This window comes from Arvicola amphibius, chromosome 3, assembly GCF_903992535.2.
Source record: "Arvicola amphibius chromosome 3, mArvAmp1.2, whole genome shotgun sequence".
Taxonomy (NCBI): Eukaryota; Metazoa; Chordata; class Mammalia; order Rodentia; family Cricetidae; genus Arvicola; species Arvicola amphibius.
The window spans coordinates 107,219,031-107,232,347 of NC_052049.1; the positions used below are offsets into that span (position 1 = coordinate 107,219,031).

A 13,317-nucleotide genomic window follows, 5' to 3' on the forward strand; every position below is an offset into this window, starting at 1 on the left:
TGAAAAGGAGAACCTTCTACAAACAATTGAAGCAAAAAAGTATTGCGGAAATTATGCACACCCATTTTAATAAAGCTATGTTTGGCTTGCCTAAGCAGAGCTTGGTTCATGTATGCAAATAAAACCAACCAAAAAAAAAAGCTTAGGGAATTTTCAGGAGGGTGATGCAGGATGCTATCTTGAATAAATTCTGATTATACAAGGATATGAAGGTGAATATTCACTTCTACATTTGGTACATTTCTTTCTAACAACTGTGTGCTAACAATAGTCTCAAATATATTTACTAATTCCTTAATGTAGGCTATTTCTTCGACAACTGGCAGAAGTTATACTCCATTGCTAATGAAAATCATTCCTTGTTGAGTGAATACTTAACTTTTGAATTAATTTTTTAAGGGCAAATTTGACATCTTTATTTCTCAGGCTGTAGATCATGGGATTCAACATAGGCACTACAATGGTATAGAGCACAGATGACAATTTACTTTGTCCTAGGGAGTTGACTGATGATGGCTGAAGGTACATGAAAGCTGTGGAACCATAGAAGAGAGCAACAGCCAAGATGTGGGAGCTGCAGGTGCTGAAGGCCTTGAGTCTTCCCCCAGTGGAATGAATGTTGAGGATGCTGACAATGATGAAGATGTAAGAACTAAGAATGGTCACAGCTGGTATAAGAATGTTAAATGAACCAAGTGACCATACTAGTACTTCATTGATAAAAGTACTAGAGCAACAGAGCTCCAATAATGGGAAAAAATCACAGAAGTAATGCCTTATTATATTAGCCTTACAGAAAAGCAATCTCATCATGAAGATAGTATAAGCTGTGGAACTAACGAATCCCATACTATATACCCCAGCAATCATGTACAAACAGACTTGATAGGACATGGTTACATTGTAAAGCAAAGGGTTAGAGATAGCCACATAGCGGTCATATGCCATTACAGCCAACATGTGACATTCTGCAACAGCGAAAACACAGAAGAAGTAGAACTGAGCCATGCATTCTGGGTAGGAGATGAAATTCCTTTCTGTCACAAAGTTCACCAGCATTTTGGGAGTAATGACAGTTGATTGACAAAAGTCAATAAAGGACAGACTGCTGAGTAAATAATACATGGGTGTGTGAAGCTGAGAACTAAACATAATCAAGATGATCATGCCTAGATTTCCCACAACTGTAACCAAATAGACTCCCAGAAAGATGAGGAATAGGGGCAATTGGAGCTCTAGATTCTTTGTTAACCCATCAAGGATGAATTCAGTCACTGTGGTTTGATTTACTTCCTCCATTCTCTTCTGGAAACTCGATGTAAGAAGAAAATTCTATACAGAAGAAAAATTTGAGTGCCCATTCTCCTATTGCACAGTAAAATTTGAAACAGAATTCAATTACTTTTAGGTATCCTCAATCAGCTGTCATTCTATTTTCTAACTGAGCATTCAAAGATTTTATAGTCCTATAAAAAGAAGGGATGCAAAGAAATAATCAAACAGATTATTACAAGCTTGTGACTTTGTAATAAGAACTATGTGTACTGGTACAGATTTCCTACCAAATGCAAACCATTTTAGCACCCCTTATAAAGTGTTTCAAGTATTCGTCATGTCTTAGTTAAAGCACCTCTTTTTTTTAAAAAAAAAACATTTTATATGTGGCAAATTAAAAATATTATAAAAATACTTCAATATCCAAACTCATGTTAATGGCAATTAACTTTAAGCATTAAATATAATTGTTCACTGTCTGTTATTTATTTTAAGCAGTGAATTGTCTTTTCATACCTCATATAAATGTGGCCCACAAGCATTACACAATGAGAGCACAGCTGGTGTTACCTCTAGTCTAACATCCATCTTGCAAGACTTTGGGGACCTGCCTTTTGAATAGTCACTGTTATTTATTTCTGCAAAACATTGTGAAATCACATTTTTCCTCTTTTTCATAGTGGAATTCTTCCCAAAATATCACAACAATGTATAAATCATTCATTTTGCATAACTTCATTCTGTACTGGCAAATGAATTATATGTTTCCAAACTGTGGGGCTGAGATGTGACTAATCACTCAGTCAAACCCTTTTTCCCATACTCAAATCTACATAAAGTTAGTCCCCCTAAATATCCTTTATATTAGGATATTTAACTAGAATAGGAACCTTGCAAATAGACCACATAAGAACTTGAAAAGACAGTCACTGAGTGGAAGAAACAGCATGTCTGCCTTTACAGATAAACAGGACCGGCTTAACCTACTAGTTTTTGCTCTACTGTAAAAAATATAAACATTTTGTATTTAACTCTGCCTATGTTTGTTTGACAAAAGATCTTAGTCTAGGAAATTAACTGTTTGTGCCTTTACCCCTAGAAATAGAGAAAAATGATTGGATAACTAAACCAGCTCCAAAGAAAGAAAGAAATTCTCAACTAGGAGCCAAGGGTATAGTACCTTGTTTGGTCCAGGGTCAAATGTCAATGCTTCTTCATGTAGCTTATGATGGTTGCCATGGTTACCACAACACAAAAATTGAACAAGGAAGCAGAAGTGCTCAGAGAGTGCAATGGTACTGCTGTGTTTTTCTTTCCTTTTTCTATGCACTTATCAATAACAAGTGTCTAGCTTATCTAACTGAACAAATTTAATTAATGCAAATTTTCTCACCTCTTAGAAATTGTAGCCATTCCTCTATTTACCCACCTTTTCATAAACGCCTGTGCACACCAAAGACACATACTCTCTGAGACCTAAGGAAGACAGGATCCTGCTTTGTCAGTCTTATCTGTTTTGTTGGCCCTAAGAAACTCATGTTTGGTATGGTATTATTGTTATTTGCCAAAGAATTGTTAACTATGCTTGTGTAGCTATATTAACTGAAAATTTTGTTCGATAGAGAAATCATTGGGAGAACATTGAAAAAGTTTTGGGGAGAATATAGGAAGAATAAATGAATAAGATGTTGTATGACTTATTTTTTTCAACCTCAGATATTTTTAGTCAGTATCTGCTTGCTGTGGTGACCCTTCTTATCCTGAGGGGATTGGGAGACTGGCACCCATGAGAATCTCAATATAATACCAGTAAAGTATGAATTTTTCAGATTTCACATTCTAGAAGTTGGTCAATTTTATCAATTAAAAATTAAGCTTACACATCTATGCATATTTTCTAAGTTACAATTTTGGATTTTGTTTGCTATGTTAAATTATAGTTTTCAGTATATTTTTTTCTTGAAAATGTTTTCTCCTCTATGGATACTATTGTTTATTTAGACAAGGACTTTGTCTAGATCCCAGACTGGCTTAGACTATACAATCCTCTTCCCTATTCATTCCCATGTCTCAAGGTAAATTTTTATAGAAAGCTTCAGTCATTATTTCAAATGTAATTCATTTTAGCATTCTCATTTGCTAAAAATATCCCATAAAACTCCAGCTGAATATGTCACACGAGAAATTATAAATCAAATTTATTATAATATCTCAATGAAATACTTCATAAGTTGTTCATCATGCTATAGATAGAGTAACTAGAAATTTTGTGCTTTCTCTAAAGTTTTCTTATCTTGAAATGCGTTGTGGTTTTACTATTTTATTGAATCTTCTTTAAAATTATAAAGTATTTCATAGCAGAGATTTTCTTATTAACTCTATTTTTAGTAATTCTTACAAATTTCTTTTAAATTAGTACTTTTAGAATGACCTACATTTTGATCTTATTTAGCCCCTCACTGAAATCTTCCAATTCAAACCCCTTTGTGTTTTCTTTTTTCACCTATAATGCCCAGTTTGTAATGCCCATGAATTGTTAGAAATGGAACCCTCCACAAGAGTATAGTTAACTTACAAGGAACATTATTTAATGAAAACTAGTCTCTCTCTCTCAGCAGCAATCAAATGGCTGTTCTTCTCTGTTAGAGGAGGAACTTTCTGCCTATCTCCCCTCTCCATGCAGAGATTTGGTCTCTATTGAGTTTGCACAGGACTTACATATATTATTGCAATTACTATTAATTCATATGTACATCAGTCCTTTTGTGTCTTAAAGACATTGTTCACTGATATTCATCAATTACCTTGGGTTAATGGGTTTCCCCATTTGGAGTTTTTGGGCAGTGAGATCTCACCAACTCCTTGAAAATTCACAAGCTCCTCGCAATGTTATTGGTCTTTTCAGAGCTCAGTGGAAAAACCTTGTTGCTGAAGGTACCTTGTACTCGGTCACAGAACATGGAGATATCAGGATGATACTAGCTTGGAAGTGTCTTCCTTATTGTCTACCTTTCACAGTGTTGGAAGTTACCTTAGACACTACTGGAGGAGAAAAACGCTCAGAAATCTTATCCAGCTGTGCACCTTGTGAGATATAATAACATCTGGACAGGTAAGACATTCTCATTAGTACATTAGTGGCATGAACATATAGGAATATTGAACAATTTTCTGCTGCACAAGATAAAACTCATATCTGACAATATTGTCAGACTAAGAACCTCTTGATCTTGCTGCTCATAAATACACTGCATTTGTTTATTAATATTTTATTTGTTTATTTTTTAATTATTTTGTAGAGCTATTCCATGTCCACAATGACATTTTTAGCTGCTGTTGTAATATCTATTGAGCAAAGTACTGTAATGCCTACACAAAATTTCTGATTACATTTTTTATACTTTAATTATTAAAACTTTAGGCACATCTTTTCTCACTAAGCTATGATGTATTTTTTATTTGCTGATATACAGTTTGAAACCTGTTTTTCTTACATAAAGATATTAACAAAAGCTTTGTATTTACTAGTTTTGTACGTCAAATACTTCTGTATTTTGATTTTATGAACATGTGTCCTTATATTAAAAACACATTTCAATTGGATTTATAAAATTTTTAAAAAGCAATAGAAATAGAATAAATTATGAACAAGTTAGCACAAAATATCTAAATTCAATAAAAATTCTAATAAAACACAAAAATCCTTATTCTCTGGAACTTTTATGCTGTCCTGAGAAAACTTGAAGAAAATTCAAATAAGAGAAAAACTCACCATAGGAATGTTTTAATACTTAACATGGTAAACAAATAAACAAGCAAACAAATAAATAAAATTAAACAAAACAAAATCTGAAGTCTCACAGAGTTATACAGAGGTTTTTCATAATCCAATTAGTGGATTTCACATATAAATTGATAGCTTTTAAAACAACAGTGTGGTACTTAAGCAACCTTTGTCTACATTGGATTACTTAAGAATTGACAGAAAAAAATAGTTATAGGATAACATAAAAAAGTGTGTCTTAAAACATAACAATAATATAATCTGGAAACTCTAGATGTGAGTAACGTTTGGTACAAAACATTATTCTTGAATCTTTCTGTATGTAACATTTACAAAGACTATTAGCAAGTATTTTAATTTCATTTTATAAATAGTATATTTATTATCATTATTAATTGTGTTTGTTTAAATGATATGAATGTGTATTAGTATATGTCATGCAACACATGTGAAGTCAACAGAATAACTTTGGAAAGTTTCTTCAGTCCTTCTACCATGTAGACTCTGAGGACTGAATGCAGCTTATCAGCATTGCTTGGCAAGTGTGTTTATCCTCTGAATCCACTTGTCTGTCCATTAATTGCCCTAGTTTCTAAGAGAATAATGTATGTAGTAGCTTTTCAATCAGATGTAAAAGTATTATGAATATGAAATGTGAATTAATTTCCATTTTGTTCTTCATAAAAATTAACTAAAATAATTCCAATAATAATAAAATTTGCCAATGCAAAATTTAAACATATATATGAAGAGAATAAACCTTGCTTCACTTTTTTTATAGTCTTAGACCTAGTCCCAAGAGAAAGGTGAGTCTCAACAGAAAAGCTCCAATTTTATTTATAACTTTTCTCAAGGTAATATCCACAACTATAAATGATTTGTTCATATTCTATTTTAGAATTTTTTAAATATTAGCATTATATCAACTTACCATATTCTAGACTTAACTACAATATTAATCATATATACATCAGTTAATATACATCAGTTAATATACATCAGTTAAGCCAGTGCCATTACCTCATCTCTCATCTTTGTATTTGGAAGTTATGTTATATTGTAGGTAGAGTAGTAGCTTATACAACCATTAAATATATTCAAAATTATATATACAACTCTTAAATTTAGTTAATTATAGAACTTTTTACTCCATGATAAACTTGACTATTATGAATCATTTCTGGAAGTTGTAGAGATCTGCACTGCATAAAGTATAAGAATAAAACTGTACAGTCATGAAAATAAAAAATGTTTATGCATTTGGGAGGCATTAAAATAAGTAAAATCGGTTTAATACTATGCTTCCAAGACAGTTTCTAGCATTTTCCCCACTCATTTTTTGCTTTTCTTTAGCTCTCTCTCATTCTCCATTTCCAACTAAATATTTCTGAATTACAAAGGCTATGACAATGACCTCATGTCATTTCAGCAGTAAAAGTTAAAGTGACATCCACTCTGATTTAAAAAACTCACTACCTAAATCTGAAGTTTTAGCATATATTTAGTGGAATTGGACTCCAAATATATGATAAAATTTGCCAGTAAAATAAAGATGACAGGTAAAGGCAGTAAATTTGTAATTTAAATGATTAATACTGCATACTGCCTTAGGCTCAGTACGAATACGTACTAAACTTATAGTAATGTTGTACAATAAGCAAAATTTTGAGCTAATGGACAATCATAAAATTTGGAAAAGCATCATCTCTTTTGAGTTAATGAATATGATGCTAATTATTTTATATTTTCATCTTTTATAACATGTTTTTACTATAAAATTATTCAAATATCTTTAGATTCAATTTGGTTATCTAAAAATTTCTTTTGCCTACAAAGCATCTTATGGTCCTCAATGATCATCAGGATAAATATTAAATGTAAAACATGTTATATTTAAGCTTAGTTGTTTCAAATTAGTTGCATAACCAAAGCTAGTTAAATGGGGCTATGCATTTTGTAATGCAGAAGAAAGGTCTAAACTTGTCATTGGACTTAATTGCTTGAATTACTGTCATCATAATAGGAATCAAAGATTAAGAGGGTTTTATGGAGTTTAACACTATGAAAGTTTTTCCTTTTGGAGGTAAACTTGAGCCAGATATTATATATTTCCCAGGGTAAGGTGTACTTCTTGTGGCCAGCATGCCTTCCAAATTAATTCAAAGACAAAATAAGCATGGAAATGTATCCAAAAACAAATAAATTTCTTAAAAAAGTTAGTACTTACTAGAATATATATAAATTATGTGGCAAAATATTTCTTCATGTGCAAGATAAATGATTTGATGTAATTCATATGAAAACACAAAACATAAATCCTTACTAGGTCAAGGTAGTCCATGCATCCCTGTACAATGCATAAGGAAATGAACATCTGAAACATCATTTATACATAAGCAGTGATTTATCTGTGATAATAATTTGAATAAGATATGCAATATACATTCCAGTTCAAAGGCATCTAAAAATTTCTTATTTTTAGATAACCAAAGGAAAGATTCAGCATGTGCTGAGGAGCTGAGTTTAGTCCTCATTCTCCTGTGGAATACTTGGTGGTAACCATTAGAAATCATGGACCTCTTCTACTTATCCCATCAAGCTATAATTATAACACAAATATCTATGTAGTCAAGAATTTGGAAACACTGTTATACATGATGCATGCCATCTGTGTGGTAAAGATAATGACAGTTGTCCCCCTAAAGAGATACACTGACAGATCAAAAATTATTCAGAATATATGTTTTCTTACATAATGTGATGATGTCTTGGAACTTTATTATATGCTAAGGGAAGTAAATGGAGAGAGCTTCATTTAGTGTGTGACATCTATGATATTTAAGTATGTTAATATTAATTGAAATAAAGAAATTAGGAACTTAGAGTCTTCATAAAATTGAACTGACTGGCCCTTCCTACTGAATAACAAAAATTACTTCATTAATAACTGAATAAATTCATCTAGTAAGTAGTATAGTATAGATTTTCACAGTGGTTCCTCTAGAATCATGAATTACTCTCTTTTTCTCCAAAAGTCTCAGCACAAATTTTACTTCCCACTCGCAAACTCTCTAATACTGATATGCTCAGCATTCTGCAGTCATCACTGCTGAGTGACCAGGGCCCAGTGCTTAGTCTCAGAACTACTTTTTATGTTGAAGTAATGACCGGCTAACAACCCTAAGAATTTCTTCTGCTCTAGAGCTACCAACAGTCTCACCTTTTGCAATCACCTGAGCAGTTTTGCCTCCTATCCTCTGAAGGTTTACCATAGAATTATATATGCCAACACCAAATGAAATGATCACATAGTCTCCAAGGATTTCCAACTCTCAGGAAGAAAACACTTGGAAACAAATGCCATTTCCCAACAGGTTAATCTTTTTCTGGTATCAAAAACAACCTCCATTGGTGGTAAAGATTTATTTAGAGATACCACCTAAATTAAAACCAATATTTTGATAAATGAAGTCTCAATAGAATTGAAGATTTTACATATCATATGCTATTAGTGCTGTGGTTTCCAGCACACATTATACTGAGCTGGTCTAAAAGTCAGAAGATAGTCTGACATTTCTTAATTAGAAGCTGTTAGAGAATTTAAAATAATAAACTAATTTCTGTTTCAGAAAAGTTTGCTATTATATCGTATCCAACTCAGAAATTTGTATATTTGAGGACTCAAGCCTCATCTACCCAAGTAGGTGAGAATTATAGGCAATCAATCATCAATGTATACGGAAACCTTTTTTATTTGACTGTGAATATCTACGCATGTAAAGAAGTTGCATGTGCATGTATATGCATAAGTATTTGAAGGGCAAAATCCAGTTTTGGTGTTCCTCAGACTGTCCACATTTTTGGATGCAAGGTCTCTTACTAGCCTGGAATCAGACAAGTAGCTAGTCTGTGTGACTAGTTTGTCCTAGCAGTATACCAGTATTTACCTCCCAGTTTGTGTTTGGATTTGCTAGTGTTCATCTTTGGTTTTTAAAAAAGATTTTTGCGATCCAACTTGAATCCTGTTGCTTGTAAAGCAAGTACTCAAGCAAATTAACTACTTTTATGCCCCTATTTTTAACTTATTGTTTGATCCATTTGACTTGTGTTTTATGCATAGTGATAGATATGGATCAATTTTCATTCTTCTACATGTTGATATCCAGTTATACAGCACCATTTGTTAAATATGCTATCTTTTTTATATTTTATATTTTTTGCTTCTTTGTCAAAATTCATGATCATAAGTGTGTGCATTAATATCTGGGTCTTTAATTTGGTTCCATTGGTTCTCTTGCTTTATGCTAATACCAGTCTTTTTTCAGTATTGTAGTTCTGCAGAAGTGCTTGAAGTCAGGGATTGTGATTTCTCCAGAAGTTCTTTTATTGTACATTGTTTGGGCTATCCTGGCTTCTATGCTTTTCCATATGAAGTTAAGTACTGTTCTTTAAAGGTCTGTGAAGAATTTTACTTGAATTTTGATGGGCATTGCATAAATCTGTAGATTGCTTTTGGCAAGACTGGCATTTTTAGTATGTTAATTCTACCTACCCCAAAGCATGGGAGAGCTTTCATCTTATGGTGTCTTCTTCAATTTCTTTCTTCAAAGATTTATAGTTCCTGTCATCCAGGTCTTCCACTTGTTTGGTTAGAGTTACTCCAAGATATTTTATGTTATTTGTGATCATTGTAAAGGGTGATGTTTCTCTGATTTCTGTCTCATCCCACTTATCATCTATGTAAAGGGGGGCAACTGATTTTTTAAAGTTATTCTTGTATCCTTCTGCATATCTGTAAGTTTTTATGATTTGTAGAAGTTCCTTGGTGAAATTTGTGGTCACATATGTAAACTGTCATATCATTAGCAAATAGTGAAAGTTTCACTTCTTTTTTTCCTGAATTGTATCCACTTGATCTCCTTTTGTAGTCTTATTATTCTAGCTTTATCCTCAAGAACTATATTGAAAAGATGTGGAGAAAGTAGGCAGCCATGTGTTGTTCCTGATTTTAGTGGTATTGCTGTCATGTTTCTTCATTTAGTTCGATGTCAGTTGTTGGCTTGCTGAATGTTGCCTTTTTATGTTCAGGTATGTTCCTTGTAACCCTGCTCTCTCTAAGACCTTTATCATGAAGGGATGTTGTATTTTATCGAAACCTTTTCCAGCATCTAATGATATGATCATGTGGTTTTTATTTTTCAATTTGTTTTCATGGTGGATTACTTTTACAAATTTTTGTATTTTGAACCATTCCTGCATCACTAGGTTGAAGCCGACTTGATCATGGTGGATGATTTTTCTGATGTACTTTGGATTTGATTTGCCAGTATTTTATTGAGTATTTTTGCATCAATTATCATGAGTTAGACTGGTCTGTAAATCTCTTTCTTAGTAATGTCTTTATGTTGTTTGGGGTATCAGGGTAATTGTAGCCTCATAAAATGAGTTTGGTAATGTTCCTTTTGTTTCTATTGTGTAGAAAAATTTGAGAAATATTGATATTAATTCTTCTTTGAAAATTCTGTAGAATTCTGAACTGAAACCATTTGTTCCTGGGCTTTTTTGGTTTGGAGACTTTTAATGAGTGTTTCTATTTATTTAACAGTTACAGATTTATTTTGTTTATCTGGTCTTGATTTAATTTTGTAAGTGATATTTTCCAGAAATTTGTCTATTTCCTTTATGTTTCCAAACTTGTTGTGTACAGGTTTTTGAAATATAACCTAATGATTCTCTGGATTTCTTGCGTGTCTGTTACTACGTCCCCACTTTCATTTTGTTAATTTGGATATTCTCTCTCTGCCTTTTAGTTAACTGGATAAAGGATTGTCTATTTTGTTGATTTTCCTCAAAGAACCAACTCTTTGTCTCCTTGACTCTTTTTATTGTTTTCTTTGTTTCTATTTGTTGATTTCAGCTCTCAATTTAATCATTTCCTGCCATCTAGTTCTTCTGGGTGAGTGTGATTCTTTTTCTTCTAGAGTTTTCAAATGTTCTGTTAATTCACTAGTGTGGAAATTTTCCAGCTTTTTTATGTAGCATTTAGTGCTATGAACTTTCCTCTTAACAATACTTTTATTGTGTTCCATAAATTTGGGTATGTTATATGTTCTAAAATTCATTGAATTTTATAAATTCTTTAATTTCTTTATTTATTACTTCCTTGACACAATGATGATTCAGGTAAACATTGTTTAATTTCTATGTGCTTGTGTGGTGGAGGAGTGTCTATGTGTTACTTTCATTATTAATAAAGATATTGCCTTGGCCCTTTAAGAGAACAGAAAATTAGGTAGGCGGAGTAGACAGAACAGAATTCTGGGAAAGAGTTGGGGAGACGCTTCAGGCAGTCGCCATAGTGAGTCACCATGATTCTCCTCTCCGAGATGGACGCAGGTTAAGATCTCTCCTGGTAAGCCACACCTCGTGGTGCTACACGGATTACTAAATATGGGTTAAAGGAAGATGTGAGAATTAACCAATAAGAGGCTACAGATAATGGGCCAGGCAGTGTTTAAAAGAATACAGTTTCGGTGTAATTATTTTGGGCAAAGCTAGCCGGGTGGCGGGACGCAGCCCCGCCGCTCGCTTCCATCTACACTTATGGACTTTCTAGAATTAGTATTGCTATTAAATTCTAATTTTAAGCAATGATAATCTGATAAGATACATGAGTTATTTCCAGTTTTTTTTTTATCTGGTGAAGCTGGAGGCTTGTTTTATTACCTAGTATGTGCTCAGTTTTTGAGAAGGTTCCATGAGGTGCTGAGAAGAAAGTATATTATTTTATGATTGGATGGAACATTCTATAGATGTCTATACACAAGTTATTTAACTTACAGAAATAGAAAATTATTTCATGATCAATTTGCAAATTCATCAAGAAGGCCATCTACAAAACATTGAAAAAATTCATGGAATATTGAATAAATGTATTTATTCCCAAGTTGATAGAAGAGATAAGTGAGGCTTACCAAAAGAGAGCTGAGTTCATATATGCAAATATAAGCAACCACAAAAAGGACTTAGAGAATTTTCTGCATGGGATATAAGATGCTATCAGTGAATTAATTCTACAAGACAGTAGCAATTGTCCATGGGTGTGAAGGTGAGAATGTATTTTTAACTCTGGTACTTTTTTCCCCCAAAATCTTGTATTAACAATATTTTATACCTAGAGTTATTAATTCCTATTTGTAGACTATATCCTCCTACAAATTGTAAAATTATTCTCTATTGCTAATGAAAACTATTCTTTGTTGTGAAAGCTTATTTTTCACATTAGCTTTTTTAGAGCAAGTTTAACATCTTTTATCTCAGGCTATATATAGATCATAGGAATCAACAGAGTTACACAATAATATAAAACTCAGATGACAATTTGCTTCGATACAGGTATCTGATTAATGATGGATAAAAGTACATGAAAGCTGTAGAACCAAAGAAGACAGCAACAGGCAAATGTGGGAGCTGCAGATGCTGAAGGCCTTGAATCTTCTCCCAGTGGATTGATTGTACAGGATATTGATAAAGATGAAGATATAAGAGTTAAGGATAGTTATAACTGCTAAATCTTTAGATAGAAATTTCTGCCTCAGCTATTCCTGCTATCATTTAGTCCAAAAAGCACACAGAGGCTTACTTATATTAATTACAACCTCTTTGACCTCTTAGCTCAGGCTAATTATTAACTAGCTATTACAGCTTAAAATAACCCATAATTCTTAAATCTGTTTCATCACATGACATGGTACCTATGATAAGTGAGACATTTTTATCTTGCTTCCTCTGTATCTGGCTGGTGACTAACTGTCTCTTCTCAGAATTCTCTCAGTCAGCTCTTTCTGCCAATACTTCTTGCCGTGCTACTAGGCAGTCAGCATTTTATAAAACCAATATGAGTGACAAAGCTTTACAGTGTACAAGAGCATCATCCCACAGCACTTCCCCCTATTTTTTCTTTTCAAAACAAGAACTATGAATCTAATCTTTGTTTAGCTTTTTTTCCTGATCATTATCCATAACAACTTGTAAACATACTCTAAACAAAGAAATATCCATAATTCAATTTATGGGAGTGTTCACATAGTTTTCTAGGATGTTTCCTGATGATTGGGGTCACTGAAAATCTTATGAGGATCCAAAGAAAATTTAGGATTATGATCAAGTCCTATCTTGAGTATTTTGTGAGACTGGATCATGTCAGCCAGCATTTTTGATGCTGTTTTGCATGTATAATAGAGAGGAAACTGCAACAA

The 13,317-nt window shown here is 32.8% G+C and overlaps 1 protein-coding gene across 1 annotated transcript; it reads right to left on the bottom strand.

Annotated features, from left to right (window-relative positions):
- Positions 1-342: 342 nt before the first annotated feature.
- On the bottom strand, positions 343-1,302 carry LOC119809345 (olfactory receptor 150-like). Its single transcript, XM_038322182.1, has one exon. It carries the CDS (start codon positions 1,297-1,299, stop codon positions 343-345), a length of 957 nt encoding a protein of 318 aa, XP_038178110.1. The 5' UTR covers positions 1,300-1,302.
- Between the last annotated feature and the right edge of the window lie 12,015 nt (positions 1,303-13,317).